This window comes from Diadema setosum, chromosome 20 (assembly GCF_964275005.1).
Source record: "Diadema setosum chromosome 20, eeDiaSeto1, whole genome shotgun sequence".
In the NCBI taxonomy this organism is placed as follows: domain Eukaryota; kingdom Metazoa; phylum Echinodermata; class Echinoidea; order Diadematoida; family Diadematidae; genus Diadema; species Diadema setosum.
The window spans coordinates 22762601-22777649 of record NC_092704.1 but is presented as its reverse complement, the minus strand read 5'-3'; the positions used below and the strand labels follow the sequence as shown (position 1 = coordinate 22777649).

Genomic DNA, 15049 nt, shown 5'->3' with positions numbered 1-15049 from the left:
TCTTCATATTTTCCTTATGCTGTTGTACGCATGTGACACCATACACTGCAGTAGTCTTCTCATCCAGCGGTGACTCAACAAAAACTTAAAAAATTCATAACTTTTGAACGGATTGTCCGATTTTCCTCAAACTTTCAATAATGTGTTCTGCTAATACTGCTACATTCTCTCAATCCGTATGTTAATGAAGGTGAACTTATTAAAAGGACTAAGAGTCTAGTCTAGGTACCACGATGTGTTGTTCTCTATCCCGGTATAATTATGGTAACAGCTCTGTATTTGCTAATTTGCAATCCTGACATTCCACCTGTTACCGCGGCAACCAAACAGCTGTTCCAAAATCTAGCAAATCATAAAAATGTGTAATGCATAACGTGTATGAGCATGATAGTGTATTCGTTTGAGCTCGTATTGACAGTAAAGTCTACATGTATGCTCGTGCGCCCTTTAAGCCCTTCGTCTGGGCGCACAGGTGGTAGACATATGTACAAGTTACTAATCGTTTTAATTGCCGTAATTACGACGGGGCCTTCGCCATATCAACCCGTCTTCAGACGGCTAGCCCATCGGCGTCACGTTTCAAGAACTCTTCGCATATTCTTGAGGGCTTTTTACACTTGTAAATTTTTGCTTAGCCCCGGACTATCGGTGGGGCTAAGGGGGGGCCTTAGCCCCACCGATAGTACGGGACTATCCTTAGCCCACTTTCTGTTTACACTCGTTTTTGCCAAAGTGGGCTAGCCCCACCGATAGTACGGTACTATCTGGCCCTGCAAAATAGCAGGGGTTAGCACCGCAATTGCGGTGCTAGCACCGCAATTGCGGTGCCAAGCAAGTGAGTGTAAACAGAACGAAAAAATAATCCTGGGCTAAGCGGCAGAGACGAAGCCGAACCCCGCCGACCAATCAGAAACGAGATGACAATGAATATGCATTTTTAACGACGCTTATCGGGTCGGGTCACAGAACATATCACGTGACTTCCGTCTATTCTCGCGCGCCCACTTGAATACGTAAACAAACAGTACAACTACAGCTACTACACAGATGCAGTGTAGCATGTATGTTCTACTTTCGACAAAATTCTACAAATTCTGCAAAGAAAAAAATCTCACTGTCTGGATTTGAGGTTCAATCATGGAATCGAGGAGTCTTCTGAACGGTATCATGTTTATGTTGCACATGAGGAAAATGAGAAACGAGAAGAGGAGGAGAAAAACACTGCAGAGAAGGATTCGACGTCGTCGCTGCTTCACCCGTGCCCAAAGCATCGAGAGGATGCATTTCGTCTGCATGTTGTCGGCGGCGATCATCATTGGACTCGGGTGCACTGTGCCCCCGCAAGTGCATCTGCGAGAGAGAGGAGCATGGAGTCTCCCGAAGAGTGATCACTGGTGGCGTGTTGTTGTGTACCAAACATTCACGGAAGATGACTGGATGGCAAACTTCAGAATGTCCAAGCAAACTTTCAACTACTTATGTCAGAAACTACGTCCATCTATACAAAAGATGGACACCAGACTCCGGAGTGCAATAGGGGTAGAGCAAAGAGTGGCAATCACAGTCTGGCGACTTGCAACTAACGTTGAATATCGCACTATTGGGCAGCTATTTGGTGTCGGTACTGCTACTGTTTGCAAGATTGTTCATCAGGTGAGATAATTTATTTCATTTTTATTATAGGAAGATTGTATTTCATGAAGACTTCAATGAATGTCCCCATGCAGGCCCCACGTAACACAAGCTAACCTTAACCATATAATATACCATACAGACTGTACCTAACGTTAGAGAGAGTAGAACAGTGAAAAAAAAAATTACTTTATAATAGTCTAACGTTAGTATATCCTATCTCAGTTCAGGGCTAAACATATCCTAGAATGCAGGAAGACATGGCTATTTAATATTCATACATCAAATAATCATGACACAAGTTTAATTCTGGCCGAAGCTTCTTCGTGGTTGGCATGTTTAGTCTAGTTTTAAAAGTGTGTGTGTGTGTGGGGGGGGGGGGGGGTTAAGCTGGCAAAAGAAGGCCCTGTTAATGACATATATTATGTGTGAATGAGGATAATGAATGAAAGAAAGAAATGGGAGTATATCTTATACAGTGGATTAATTCAGAAACCGGCAAATATTGTATTGAAATGATGTCTAATTAAACATTTGTTTCTCATGGAATTCAACGACAAGCAGAAAGAGAGCTGAATGAAACTGAAGAATATTATGGGCTGATGGTATAACATTGCACTGTCAATGACCCATCACTCAGTGTCGGCAATGAAACTTTATGCAAAGCATTTGTTGCCATAGAAAAATACAAGTAACAATTTTTTATTCATTTGTTTTATTATTATTTGTATCCTCAGAATAAGTTATATTACATCAGATATTCAGTTAAAAGCTCTATTATTAATCAAAGTTTTATCCTGTTTACTTGACCCTCTTTGCAGGTGTGTGAGGCTATCCGAGACACACTAGCTGCTTCGATGATCCGAATCCCGAGAGGTGACGCAGCGGCTGACGTAGTGCGTGAATTCGAAGTCAAATGGGGCTTTCCTCAGTGCTTTGGGGCAATTGATGGCAGCCACATTCCAGTACAGTCACCAAAGGAATTCAGGGCTGACTACTATAACCGAAAAGGTTTTTATTCTATTGTCCTGCAGGGGCTAGTTGACCACAGATACCGATTCATGAATGTAAATTTTGGCTACCCAGGTAGTGTACACGATGCCCGTGTTTTTGCAAACTCATCTGTGTTCCAGCTTGGGAATGACGGTGAACTGTGTCCAAACATTCACAGGGAAATAAATGGTGTGGATGTGGAGCCTGTTATTCTTGGGGATAGTGCTTATCCCTTGCTGCCCTGGTTAATGAAGCCTTTCCCTGATACTGGGCAGCTATCACGTGAGCAGCGCCAATACAACTACAGGCAGAGCAGGGCACGGATGGTAGTGGAAAACGCCTTCGGAAGACTCAAAGGCAGGTGGAGAATCCTCCTGAAGCGAAATGATACCCACATCGCATTTCTTGGCAATCTCGTGCTCGCTTGTGTTGTGCTGCACAACTTGTGCGAGTCAGCTGGGGAGGACTTTGATGAACAGCTCCTTGCTGGAGTAGATGCAGTAGCAGGACATGGCCCTGCAGGACACGATGACCTAGTCGGAGGCAATGCAGTTGACATTCGCAATGCTTTCATGCACCACTTGACAGAGGCTTAATTTTTTTTTTCGTAATGGACAATAAGGTTATTTGATTTTATTCTTTTTTATTATGGCTCCATTACCTCTTCTTATTCTTATTCTTTTTTTCAGTTACTTTAGTAGCACAACCATCAATTTGTTTTCCATATAATTGCAGTGATGCAGTCATGTAATGCAGCATTATCCCACTTCAACAGTAACACATATGCAGTTCCTTTACTTTTATAGGCTTAATTTTTTTTTTTTTCATAATGGACAGTAAGGTTATTTGATTTTATTCTTTTTTATTATGGCTCCATTACCTCTTTTATTCTTATTCTTTTTTTCAGTTACTTTAGTAGCCACAACCATCAATTTGTTTTCCATATAATTGCAGTGATGCAGTCATGTAATGCAGCATTATCCCACTTCAACAGTAACACATATGCAGTTCCTTTACTTTTATGAGTCAATCGAATGTAAATATAGACCAAGTTAAAATGCATTTCTCTCATGATGAGTCTTGATTTGCATCAATTCAAAATGAAGTGCAAGTTTAGATTAAGGAGCTTGGTGTAGGGTATGTTTTTCTTTAGTTTTTCTGCTTTTTTCTTTGTGTTTAAGGCATTTGTTTGCATCATGAGAACTTGAATAGAAAATAAGTCAACATGAGATATGCATTAATATTGACATACACTGAAACTAACAAAAAATGATAGTTCACAAAAGATTTGATTATATTTGATTTAGGCTACTGGTATGCAACATTTAAACAACCTTTCGTATGAGAAAACATGCATAGCAAAAAAAAAAATTGGTTTCTGAATTGGTTTTTAATATTTGCTTTTTGCACAACACTTTCCTGATGTTTAGGGACAATTTTTTAAGACACAGTTATAGCAGGCAGATCTACACAAAGCTCTGATGTCAAAATTGAAAACAATCTTAATCAATGCCTTTAATTGCCTTCTCCAGTCAAGTGTAATTTTAGAAGTGTTTTATACATGACCGAAGTGTACTAGCTCTTAGCAATTACCATACATGTTATTTGAATGATTTCCATTACACTGGGGGATGGAAGACGAGAATTACCTGTATAGTATACACCCATAACAAATCCGCCATGGCTGGATCACAATCTTTTCTGTTTATTCCTCCTCAGGAATAGCAGTGTTTCTGCCTGTATGTGTGGCTATATCAGTTTGTGAAGCTCCAAAATTTGCAATGCATATTACTCAGAGTAAATTATGGAGTGAGTTCTGAATATGTGAACGAAATTTAATCAGAATAAGCATGATTGTACTGATGAGGCTACTTTTGTTGAATTTTGCTTAAAGATAGAAAGCACTGTGATGTAGAGTACACAAAGTGATGGGCAAATGTTAATGATAATCATTACTCTGGCACATACGTGTAATAGCAGATGTACTAATTTTCACATCGTGTAAAAAATGTATCTTTTATGCCATGTATTAGTGTTCCAGTGTGTTGCATTTTGTTTTCATAGTGAAGTTGATTTTTTTTTTTTGTAGATGTATAGTATGATTTTATAGAAAAATGAAACTTTTACATGCTTACTAATTGCTCACTGTGAATGCTCCATTTCAAGAAAATGCACTTTCTGGAGATAAGGAACAGTTTGTATAATTCATCAATACTAGCTATCTTTTAATTGTCATAACACACAGAGGATACTCAAGCTTGCATGAGAGCAGAATATGAAATAAACACCAGCATATCCTCACGTTCAGGTTTATATCCATAATTTCCTCTTTTATGCAGCCAACAGAATTGGAGTGGAAGTTTCTGTATTCATATCATTGCTATTCTCATCTAAACTATACAATTGTATACAGTGGACTCTCGTTATAACAGTCCTTGGGCACAGTGAAATTACTCTGTCATATCAAAATGTTGTTCTAAATATCTGATATTTAAAAAAAAAATTAACCTTAACAATACTTTGAACTTTGCGACCAAGAAAATTACTTTTCAAATTATGAGGATTTTTTGTATCAGTGTTCTTTATAACGAGAGTCCACTGAAGTATATTTAATGTGTGGCCGTTGTGTGTACTTGTATGTGTGCAGTGTTCTCATCATGCGATTGTGTATGGGTGATAGTCATCATGGGTTGTGCATTTGTCTGTGTTTGTTTCAAAAAGTTGAGTTTGTGTTGTCATGTCATTTGTGTTCATCATTATTAAATTTTATGAAAAATTTAAACTAAACGTGCAGAGTCAGTAACAATCTTCATACACTAAACTTAATGTAGAAGGGTTTTAAAGATAACATATGTAAAAATCTATTAATTATGCAAACATGAAAGCATGCACATATTATGCATCTGGCGGGCACAAGTGCACAAACTACATTGTATTATACAAAGGCACTCATGTAACACACATGCATGAACCTGTGTACACAACCGTACATAAATACGTACATACATGCATACTTACATACACCATATGCAGTCATGAAGACTCAGACGCATCCTTAGCACACATTCACATACACACACACACACACATACACACACACACACAATCACTCAATCAGACACAATTATAGATTATCAGGGCACTGATTCCCTAGGTCACAGGCTTGTATTTCTCGAGTTCATTGCATTTCTAAATCCCACATCAAAATGACAATAACGTTCATGAACATGTTACATCAGGATTTCTTTTTTGAACTTTTATTTAAAAAAATAAACAATAGATTCATGTTGTAGAGATATATGTGAAAGAAGTTATAAACACATGTACAAACTTGGCAAGGTGTTGAAAACATGCAGACAGTTTCTGGCTTAACATAAAAAATCTGTTGCACATTAATGGCAAGGTGCTGAATACATAGATTTGTTGGGTTATTGGGAGTTTCATCATTGTAGCAGCATACACAATGCAAATACTGCCTTGTCAATACAGATTTTTCTTTAGATCTTTCTTCCTACAACACAACTTGACATACTTGACTTTTACTACAATCTGTGATTCATGTACCACCAGCAAAGCTTGGCATGGTGTTGAAAACATGCAGACAGTTTCTGGCTTAACATAAAAAATCTGTTGCACATTAATGGCAAGGTGCTGAATACATAGATTTGTTGGGTTATTGGGAGTTTCATCATTGTAGCAGCATACACAATGCAAATACTGCCTTGTCAATACAGATTTTTCTTGAGATCTTTCTTCCTACAACACAACTTGGCATACTTGACTTTTACTACAATCTAACTGTGATTCATGTACCACCAGCAAAGCTTTAATCTATTGTTATCGTAACTACCGGTATGCCATTCTACTTTGCATAACAAAGAACTTTGATATTTCAACAAAGATATAATAATAATAATAATAATAAGTACAGCATTTGAAATGCGCCTTCGATCTAGTATCCTATATGTTTTATTTACAAAAGTTAGATCTAAATCTGTATAAAAGATGTATCACCAGGTATAAGTAAGACCTGAGTTAATCAAAGACAGTGGTCATGTTTTGCAGCTTTGGCCTCAATGTCACTTTCAGCAAAATTTCATGTCAGTACTCAATACCTTGATATCCTTTTTCCTACAACACAACTAAGCATACTTGGCATTGCTGAAATATGACTATCATGCATATACCACTAGCAAAGATTAATATAGAAGTATTGTAAGTATGCTATGCTACAGTGCATATCAAAGAAACCTGATAATCCAACAAAGATATAAGGGGTTGAAAAGGGGAATGGATATGCATAAAAAAAGTTATTATCTAGATCTTTGGTTACTATGAACACAAGATATGGCACCAGGCATTAGTGAGAGCTAAGCTAATCAAAGATTGCATGGTCAAGATTGGCCTTTGTCACTTTCAGCAAAATTTTTTGTCACTACAACTTGCACCTTGACTAAGAGAAAAGCAGCCTGAACAACTAAACACACAAAAATATGAAATTTCTGCTACGCAAACTCGATTTAAGGGCCCTAGAATTATTTTACTTTAATTCATTTAGTATTGCTTTTTTTTTTTATAGCATTGTGTCTTCACCAAATAATCATGTGGTGCTGGTATTGCTTACAATTAATGTATCTGATGCAAAATATCCAACTTGTTATACTTGTTATAAGTCCATGGTCTTCGCTTTCATCATGTTGATGTACACATTTAATTTAATTTTTTTTTTTCCACGAGGGAAGGAACCTGTGGTGACTAGATGTGGCAGGGAAATAAAGCAAATAAAACAATTATCAATAATCATTACAGTAACACCAATGTCAATCATAATAATCATAATATTAATGAAAGTAATAATGATAGTAATTAAAATAATAAAAAGAAAAAACTGAGATTATCACTATGGGGGGAAAATGATCTTCGTATAAAAGAAGATCATGATAATTCCAGACAATTTCGTAATCAACGTCATTAACTCTTTATGCGCCATGGTGGAAACCCCGTGTGCCATGTTATTCTGAGACACGAAGGTAGTCATGCTTTGAGAAAGAATTTTGTTTTTACAATTTGTATAACTTCTACAGATTTCTCTAAAGGGGGACATAATAGTGAGCATCGTTAAAGAGGAATGTCAAAATTTGCTTCGATATAAACTGCATGACAAATATATTTTCAATTTTCCTTTGGGATGACCAGTTGCTACATTACTGTTGAAGTCATGACTTTGCACATAAAACCGTGTCAGAAGCTAGGATGTATACGCAAATCTAGTTGGGAACACCGCTTAATAGTCAATCACCACATAGAATGCAGGCCATATGTGGGAGGAACAAAAGCGTGAGAAACGCTTTCATTGTACCGCGGAATTAGCGATTTATCAATTGGATTTGGCGGTTTTGTGTGTTAAGCAGAAATTGCGAAATTGGCACGCCGTCTACTGAGTCAGACGGGCGGACATGTCACATAAAGAGTTTTAAATCAAAAGTGCCTCATACAGACTTGGAAAATTTTGTGGTCCTTGAGCAAAGAATTTGATACTCTGAAAACAAAACAAAACAGAACAAAACAAAACCCCACAAAATGCCAAAAACACCTATGATGACAGAGGGGCCATTAATGTAGCAATGTAATATCATTCTACGGCAAGATGCTTTTAAAACAAGATCACCTGTCTAGAGGTGATTTTTTTTTTTTTTTTTTTTTTTTTTTTTTTTTTTGAGGGGGGGGGGGTTGCTTCCTTAAGCACCAAATCATGCAGTCTAATACATGTCACCTCCGTGTTCAATGAGATTTGTTATGAAATTTGAAAACATTACTTCCTCATCTCAATCACTATAGTGGAACTTCCTACCCAGTTTAACCAATTCATACATGATCAACAGCATGTCTGAAAATTATCTGGAGTTTTCCTTTAATTTTGAGATGCAGGCCTTCATTTCCCAAAAATCCCCATGTATATCTTCCTTATACTTGTATGGTGATGGATTCTCACATTCGAAACCTCCCCTACCCCCGCATAAATAGATAGACAAAAAACATCATTAACATTACTACATTCTAAGAAGTGTTGATGTTAACTGATACTAAAAATGTTAACGATTTTCATCTGAATAAGCCTGAGTTGAAAAAAAACAACAACACAACACAAAACAAACAGAAAAATCCTTCACAAACTAGAATGAAAGACCTGTACTACACAATCAAGTTATAAATCAAAGAAAGACTGCCCCTGCTGATTAAATGACACATTTTCTCGTGATTGTGTACTTTGACCAAACATCTGTCCCAACATTTGGAACATCCGAATTTCGTGCTCGTGATCCTCACGACGTCGCCTTTCCTCCCTCCTCTCTTCGGCTTCCTCACGTCTCTCCTGCCATTCCATGTACTCTCTCCTTGACCTGTCCTGATGGTCTACCAGCTGCTTTACCAGCTTCTCTACTTGATCTTCCCTGGAACTGTGTGGCTCTCTCCTCTTCTTCCTTCGGACCTTAAAAGGGAGAGAGACAGAGAGGAAGAAAAAAGAGGAAATATAGACTGTTAGCTGAATATACAGTATCAATAGCACTACAAAAATGTTTAACAAGAAAATAAATACCAAACCAAGCCATGTAATCTGTTACAACTGGAATCGGATCTTTTTTGTCCCTTTTATATGTTGACATGATGGTAAAATTCAAAATAAACCAGGATCCAGAAATTTTTGAAGTAAATTACTAGCTATACGAAATAGATAGACTATGAAGTGATCAAGGCTTGTGATGTTTTCTGAAAAAGCTCAAGATCATCAAATGTACTGGATTTCATTAGAGATGAGAGATTTTGATTTCCCCCGTCAACAAAGATTGTGAGTGATAATTCTTCCATTTTTCTTGATAATTTACTTAAAGGGATCGAATAGTTTTGGTTGAGACCTAATTACAGGTTTCTAACATTTTTGGGGGAGATAATGAGAAACCTCTTATGAAATATGAAAGAGCATGTGATTCCATGAGGAATTCAACGTTTATTTGATGAAAATTGGTTTTGAAATGGCTGAGATATCCAAAACAGAGCGATTCTAACAAAGTGTGGGACCCACACTTTATCACGATTGTTTTGTTTCACTTTGTTTTTGGATGTTTCAGTCATTCATAACCCGATTTTCATCAAATAAACTTTGAACTCCTCCTAAAAGGGTATGCTCAGTACTATTTCATATGCGTTTTGTTGGTATCTCACAAAAACTTAAAAGACCAATTCTCATCTCCACCAATACTGTACTATCCCTTTAAGCAGGGTCTCTCTTGTCATACTGTTCCTTTAATTTCATCAAATTAATTGAATCTTTACAAACTTGGTCATGGGGAAATGCAGGATTTCACCTTCTTTTTTTAACAACATCCAATACCCATGAATTCAGCTGGATGTTGTTGAAATTCTTACTGTTGAATTTGGAGTTGCAGTCAAGCCATCAGAAGATGAGGGCCCAGGAACAGACTCAGCAGAACTCTCTCCAGCTTGAGATGGGGGAGTCTCCTTCTCAGACTCAGTGGTGCCTGTATCACTAGCAGCACCTGATTTATCATTCTCATCATCACTTTCCTCTCCTTGGATGTCAGCAGTGTCTACAAGGACCTATAGATATGAAGACAAGATACCCTGTATGTAACCATCACTGTTTCATGAATGACAAACAAATATTAGTAGCGGTAGGGCAAATACTGCACATCATTCTTCTATAAAATCAATCACAAACATCAAAGTTCTGTATCATAAATACTAATACCTTCATCATGTAATCAAGGGGATGGCCGGCCCCCAAGCTTTTGATCACCTCTGTTGCACAGTTGTATTAATATCATTAAATTAGCTCTTTGATAGGTTCTAGATAATGGTATTATCAAAATTTAAGTTGTACCAGTATGCATAGTTTTTAAAAATTTTGTGGAAATATAAACGAATGCAATGAAATGAAATTTTCATTGTTACACTGCACTACATCCATTTGTCATTGTAGAGTTCCTTTGAATTATGGTAGACCGACATGCGCATGTACATCTCGTGATGTGTTTAATGGCCACTGCTAAAACATGTTACTAGTGTTGTTTAAGTGTCATCGCTATTTATACAGCGATATTATTCTGGATCTGCCAGGGGGGTGTTTCATAAAGCTGTTCGTAAAGTTGCAAACAGCTTACGAGCAACTGGTGATCAGTTCTTGTGCTGAATCATGGAAATTCTGATAAGTATAGCACATCAGAACTGATCACCAGTCGCTTGTAAGTTGTTCGTAACTTTACGAACAGCTTTATGAAACACCCCCCTGCAGGTCTGGCAGCATACTGATCAAGCCCTGTTTCATAAAGTTGTTCGTAAAGTTACGAACGACTTACCAGCGACTGGTGATCAGTTCTTGTGGTGAATTATTGATAGCCATAGCACATCGCAACTGATCACCAGTTGCTCGAAAGTTGTTCCTAACTTTACGAACAGCTTTATGAAACACCCCCCAGATCCAGAAACTACAGTAAATTACATGAGTATATAGGGGCTTAGCCTACAACCTGAATCAGAAGAATGATAATCATAAATTCATGGCAGTTGACATACCTCTGGTTCAATCGATGGTCGATGACCTAGTACGTCGTCTAGCAGGTCAAAAAAGGGGCACGTTTGTCTCCCGGCCCCACTCTTTTCGTTGTTTTTCTTTGCATCCTTATAATCCTTCTTCAGCTTTTTAAGCTTATCCCGCAACTGATCTGAAGACCGGTGGTACCCGGCTTCTTCCATGCGGGCAGCTATGTCACGGAACACTTTCTTGTTTCGCACCGTCCCGTCCAACTGCTTCTGGACTTCCACGTCGGACCACAAATTCAAAAAGAAGATAACCTCATTGTCATCCCAGTTTGCTCGCCTGTACACTGGAGGAACCTCTGTGGCTGCCATTTCTACTCGTTAATGACAGCTGATAGTGATACGAAGATGATGAGACTTTAGGCTTCACATAAGAAATATCAGTACGGCGGGTACAGGTATGTATAGGGCTTTTTACACTTGTAAATTTTTGCTTAGCCCCGGACTATCGGTGGGGCTAAGGGGGGGCCTTAGCCCCACCGATAGTACGGGACTATCCTTAGCCCACTTTCTGTTTACACTCGTTTTTGCCAAAGTGGGCTAGCCCCACCGATAGTACGGTACTATCTGGCCCTGCAAAATAGCAGGGGTTAGCACCGCAATTGCGGTGCTAGCACCGCAATTGCGGTGCCAAGCAAGTGAGTGTAAACAGAACGAAAAAATAATCCTGGGCTAAGCGACGGAGACGAAGTGCGACCCTCACTGACCAATCAGAAACGAGGTAATCAAGTGCTGCCGGTGCGTGCGTGTACGTGTACAGTACACAGCGTAATTATGAATATTCATGTGGTTTGGAAAGTCCGGGGCTAAGAAAGACGAGTGTAAAAAGGTCAGTTTTCTCCTTAGCCCCGGACAAGAGATAGTACGGGACTAATTGGCAAGTGTAAAAAGCTGAAAAAATTGGTACGGGACTAACGATAGTCCTGGGTCAGAGAAAGTCCGGGGTTAAGAAACACAAGTGTAAAAAGCCCTTATGATTCGTGAGTACGTGAGCGAATGATCCGATGTACACATGCATTACGCAGAGCGCCGGCGCAATGCTCTGCCTGTAGTCGGTTATGCAATAGGCCAAACTGCGCGGGGAAATCCCCGCGCCATGTGCCAACAGGGACCCTGTGCATGTGCTTCCGATGCGTGCGTGCGCAGCGTAATCATGAATATTCATGTGGTTTGGAAAGTCCGGGGCTAAGAAATACGAGTGTAAAAAGGTCAGTTTTCTCCTTAACCCCGGACAAGAGATAGTACGGGACTAATTAGTGAGTGTAAAAAGCTCAAAAAATTGGTACGGGACTAACGATAGTCCTGGGTCAGAGAAAGTCCGGGGTTAAGAAACACAAGTGTAAAAAGCCTTTTAAGGGCTTTTTACACTTGTGTTTCTTAACCCCGGACTTTCTCTGACCCAGGACTATCGTTAGTCCCGTACCAATTTTTTCAGCTTTTTACACTCGCCAATTAGTCCCGTACTATCTCTTGTCCGGGGCTAAGGAGAAAACTGACCTTTTTACACTCGTCTTTCTTAGCCCCGGACTTTCCAAACCACATGAATATTCATAATTACGCTGTGTACTGTACACGTACACGCACGCACCGGCAGCACTTGATTACCTCGTTTCTGATTGGTCAGTGAGGGTCGCACTTCGTCTCCGTCGCTTAGCCCAGGATTATTTTTTCGTTCTGTTTACACTCACTTGCTTGGCACCGCAATTGCGGTGCTAGCACCGCAATTGCGGTGCTAACCCCTGCTATTTTGCAGGGCCAGATAGTACCGTACTATCGGTGGGGCTAGCCCACTTTGGCAAAAACGAGTGTAAACAGAAAGTGGGCTAAGGATAGTCCCGTACTATCGGTGGGGCTAAGGCCCCCCCTTAGCCCCACCGATAGTCCGGGGCTAAGCAAAAATTTACAAGTGTAAAAAGCCCTTTAGAATTACATGCTCTTTCATATTTTTCATTATCTCACTTAGGAATGTTTAAAACATGAATCCCCACCTCAACCAGTACTGTACAGTCCCGGGCTTTAAACAGTTCCAAAGTTAAACTCGCGCATCAAAATCTCACCGATCCACTCTGTCCTGTGCATCATTTGTATAATGTTACTGTTGCACAAAATAATGTGAAACTTCAGAAATTCCTTCACTTTCGAAGTTCTGTCCAATTTTGATGAAGCCCGCCCTCTACCATAGCTTTTTTTATTTATCTATTTCTTATCATTTCTATCAACATTATTATTATTATTATTATCATCATCATCATCATCATCATCATTATTATTACTATTTTACTTTCCGTTTATTCAAGCCATCGGGAACACTTTATGTGGAGTTGCTATGTAATACCAGGAAGGTGGCCCCTCCCTGGTAATACAGAGCGTATCAAAAAAAAAAAAAGGTTATCCAACTTTGGAGGGCTGCCATTTCTTAGGTATTGTCAGTTATGATGAGCACAATGTTGGTTGTAAGGAGATGGGAACTCTTCCTCTTTCCATTGATACCTAATTATGTTGACAATTGTCATGCATGACTGAGCACATGGACTTTAAAGACAACAATGACAACTTGCAGTTTTTCCAAGTTTGCGTGTTATTGTGAAGGAACAGTGCATATCTGACTGCATGGATGAGATCTGTCAATGAAAGTTGCCAAATAGGCCAGCCTGTACGAATGCTGGTTTATGTTTAGGTTTTGTGTTTTGGGTTTGTGTTTAGGTTTTCTCCTAACATTTTATAGTCCATAACCTTTAACATGGCCTTTTGTCCGAACTTGGTCGCTCCCACCAGGGAGGTGAGACAAAACTCACCTCCCTGCTCCCACAGAGGCCAACCAACACAATCCATTTTTCTCTGTTCATATTCAACACATAGCTTCCAGTGGCAAACCATGTCATGAATATGAAGAGAGTAAAATGGATAATGGTTTCGCCTTAATGGGAAGGACCAAATATCGACAACGTGGCCATGTTGAAGGTTATGAACTATAAAACGTTAGAAGAAACCCTAAAACACAAATCTGCAGTCGTGCAGGCTGGCCTGATGATTTGACCACTTTCATTGACAGATCTCATCCATGCAGTCAGACATTCACTGTTCCTTCACAATAACACGCAAACTTGGAAAAAGTGCAATTTGTCATTGCTGTCTTTAAAGTCCATGTGCTCGATCATGCATGACAATTGTCAACATAATTAGGTATCAATGGAAAGAGGCTTCCTCTTTCCTTACAACTAACATTGAGCCCTCCATAATTTCCTAGTTTTATGATGAGAGGATCAATGCATTTGACCCTACAGTTATCTCTTCACATATAACTGACAATTACGAAATCGCAGCCCTCCAAAGTTGGATTACCTTCTTCTTCTTCTTTTTTTTTTGATACGCTCTGTGTACGGGCTGTAGTGTGTGTGTGTGTGGGGGGGGGGGGGGGGGAGTTGCAGCCGTGACAAAGTTTTTATAATCATTATCATTATCATTATATCCCTTGCAGTGGTTGGCCCATAGGGTGATGTAAGAGACAAGCTCATTTCCTGCTGCAGTAACTCAAGATGCCTCCGTTTAGGCCGCGTCATTGACGACCTTCCATATACTACCGTCACGCTCATAGCGATGTTTTCCTGCGGCAGTTGTGGCCGTATGTTTCCCGGACTGACGTGGGAGTGAATCACTTCTCCAGAGTGAAATTAAGTGTAAATACTTTGAGGCACAACATGCCTACATGTTCTGCCTAACAGTCTCACCACTTTCACTGCAGGGATCATATAATGGACTGCTGCCCTTTCTTCGGTTTAGTCTGACTATTGAAGTGTAAGGAGAGAAC

General features: G+C 39.3%; 2 protein-coding genes across 2 annotated transcripts; one reads left to right on the top strand and one right to left on the bottom strand.

Annotated features, from left to right (window-relative positions):
• Window positions 1-1040: 1040 nt before the first annotated feature.
• On the top strand, window positions 1041-5170 carry LOC140243725 (uncharacterized). The gene is made up of 2 exons (XM_072323390.1): window positions 1041-1653; window positions 2454-5170. The coding sequence occupies exons 1-2, from the start codon at window positions 1138-1140 to the stop codon at window positions 3219-3221; spliced, it is 1284 nt and encodes a 427-aa protein (XP_072179491.1). The 5' UTR covers window positions 1041-1137; the 3' UTR covers window positions 3222-5170.
• A 696-nt stretch (window positions 5171-5866) lies between these two features.
• Window positions 5867-11586, bottom strand: LOC140243368 (uncharacterized). The gene is made up of 3 exons (XM_072323046.1): window positions 11218-11586; window positions 10051-10242; window positions 5867-9115 (listed from the first exon to the last, which is right to left on the bottom strand). The coding sequence occupies exons 1-3, from the start codon at window positions 11551-11553 to the stop codon at window positions 8831-8833; spliced, it is 813 nt and encodes a 270-aa protein (XP_072179147.1). The 5' UTR covers window positions 11554-11586; the 3' UTR covers window positions 5867-8830.
• Window positions 11587-15049: the final 3463 nt, after the last annotated feature.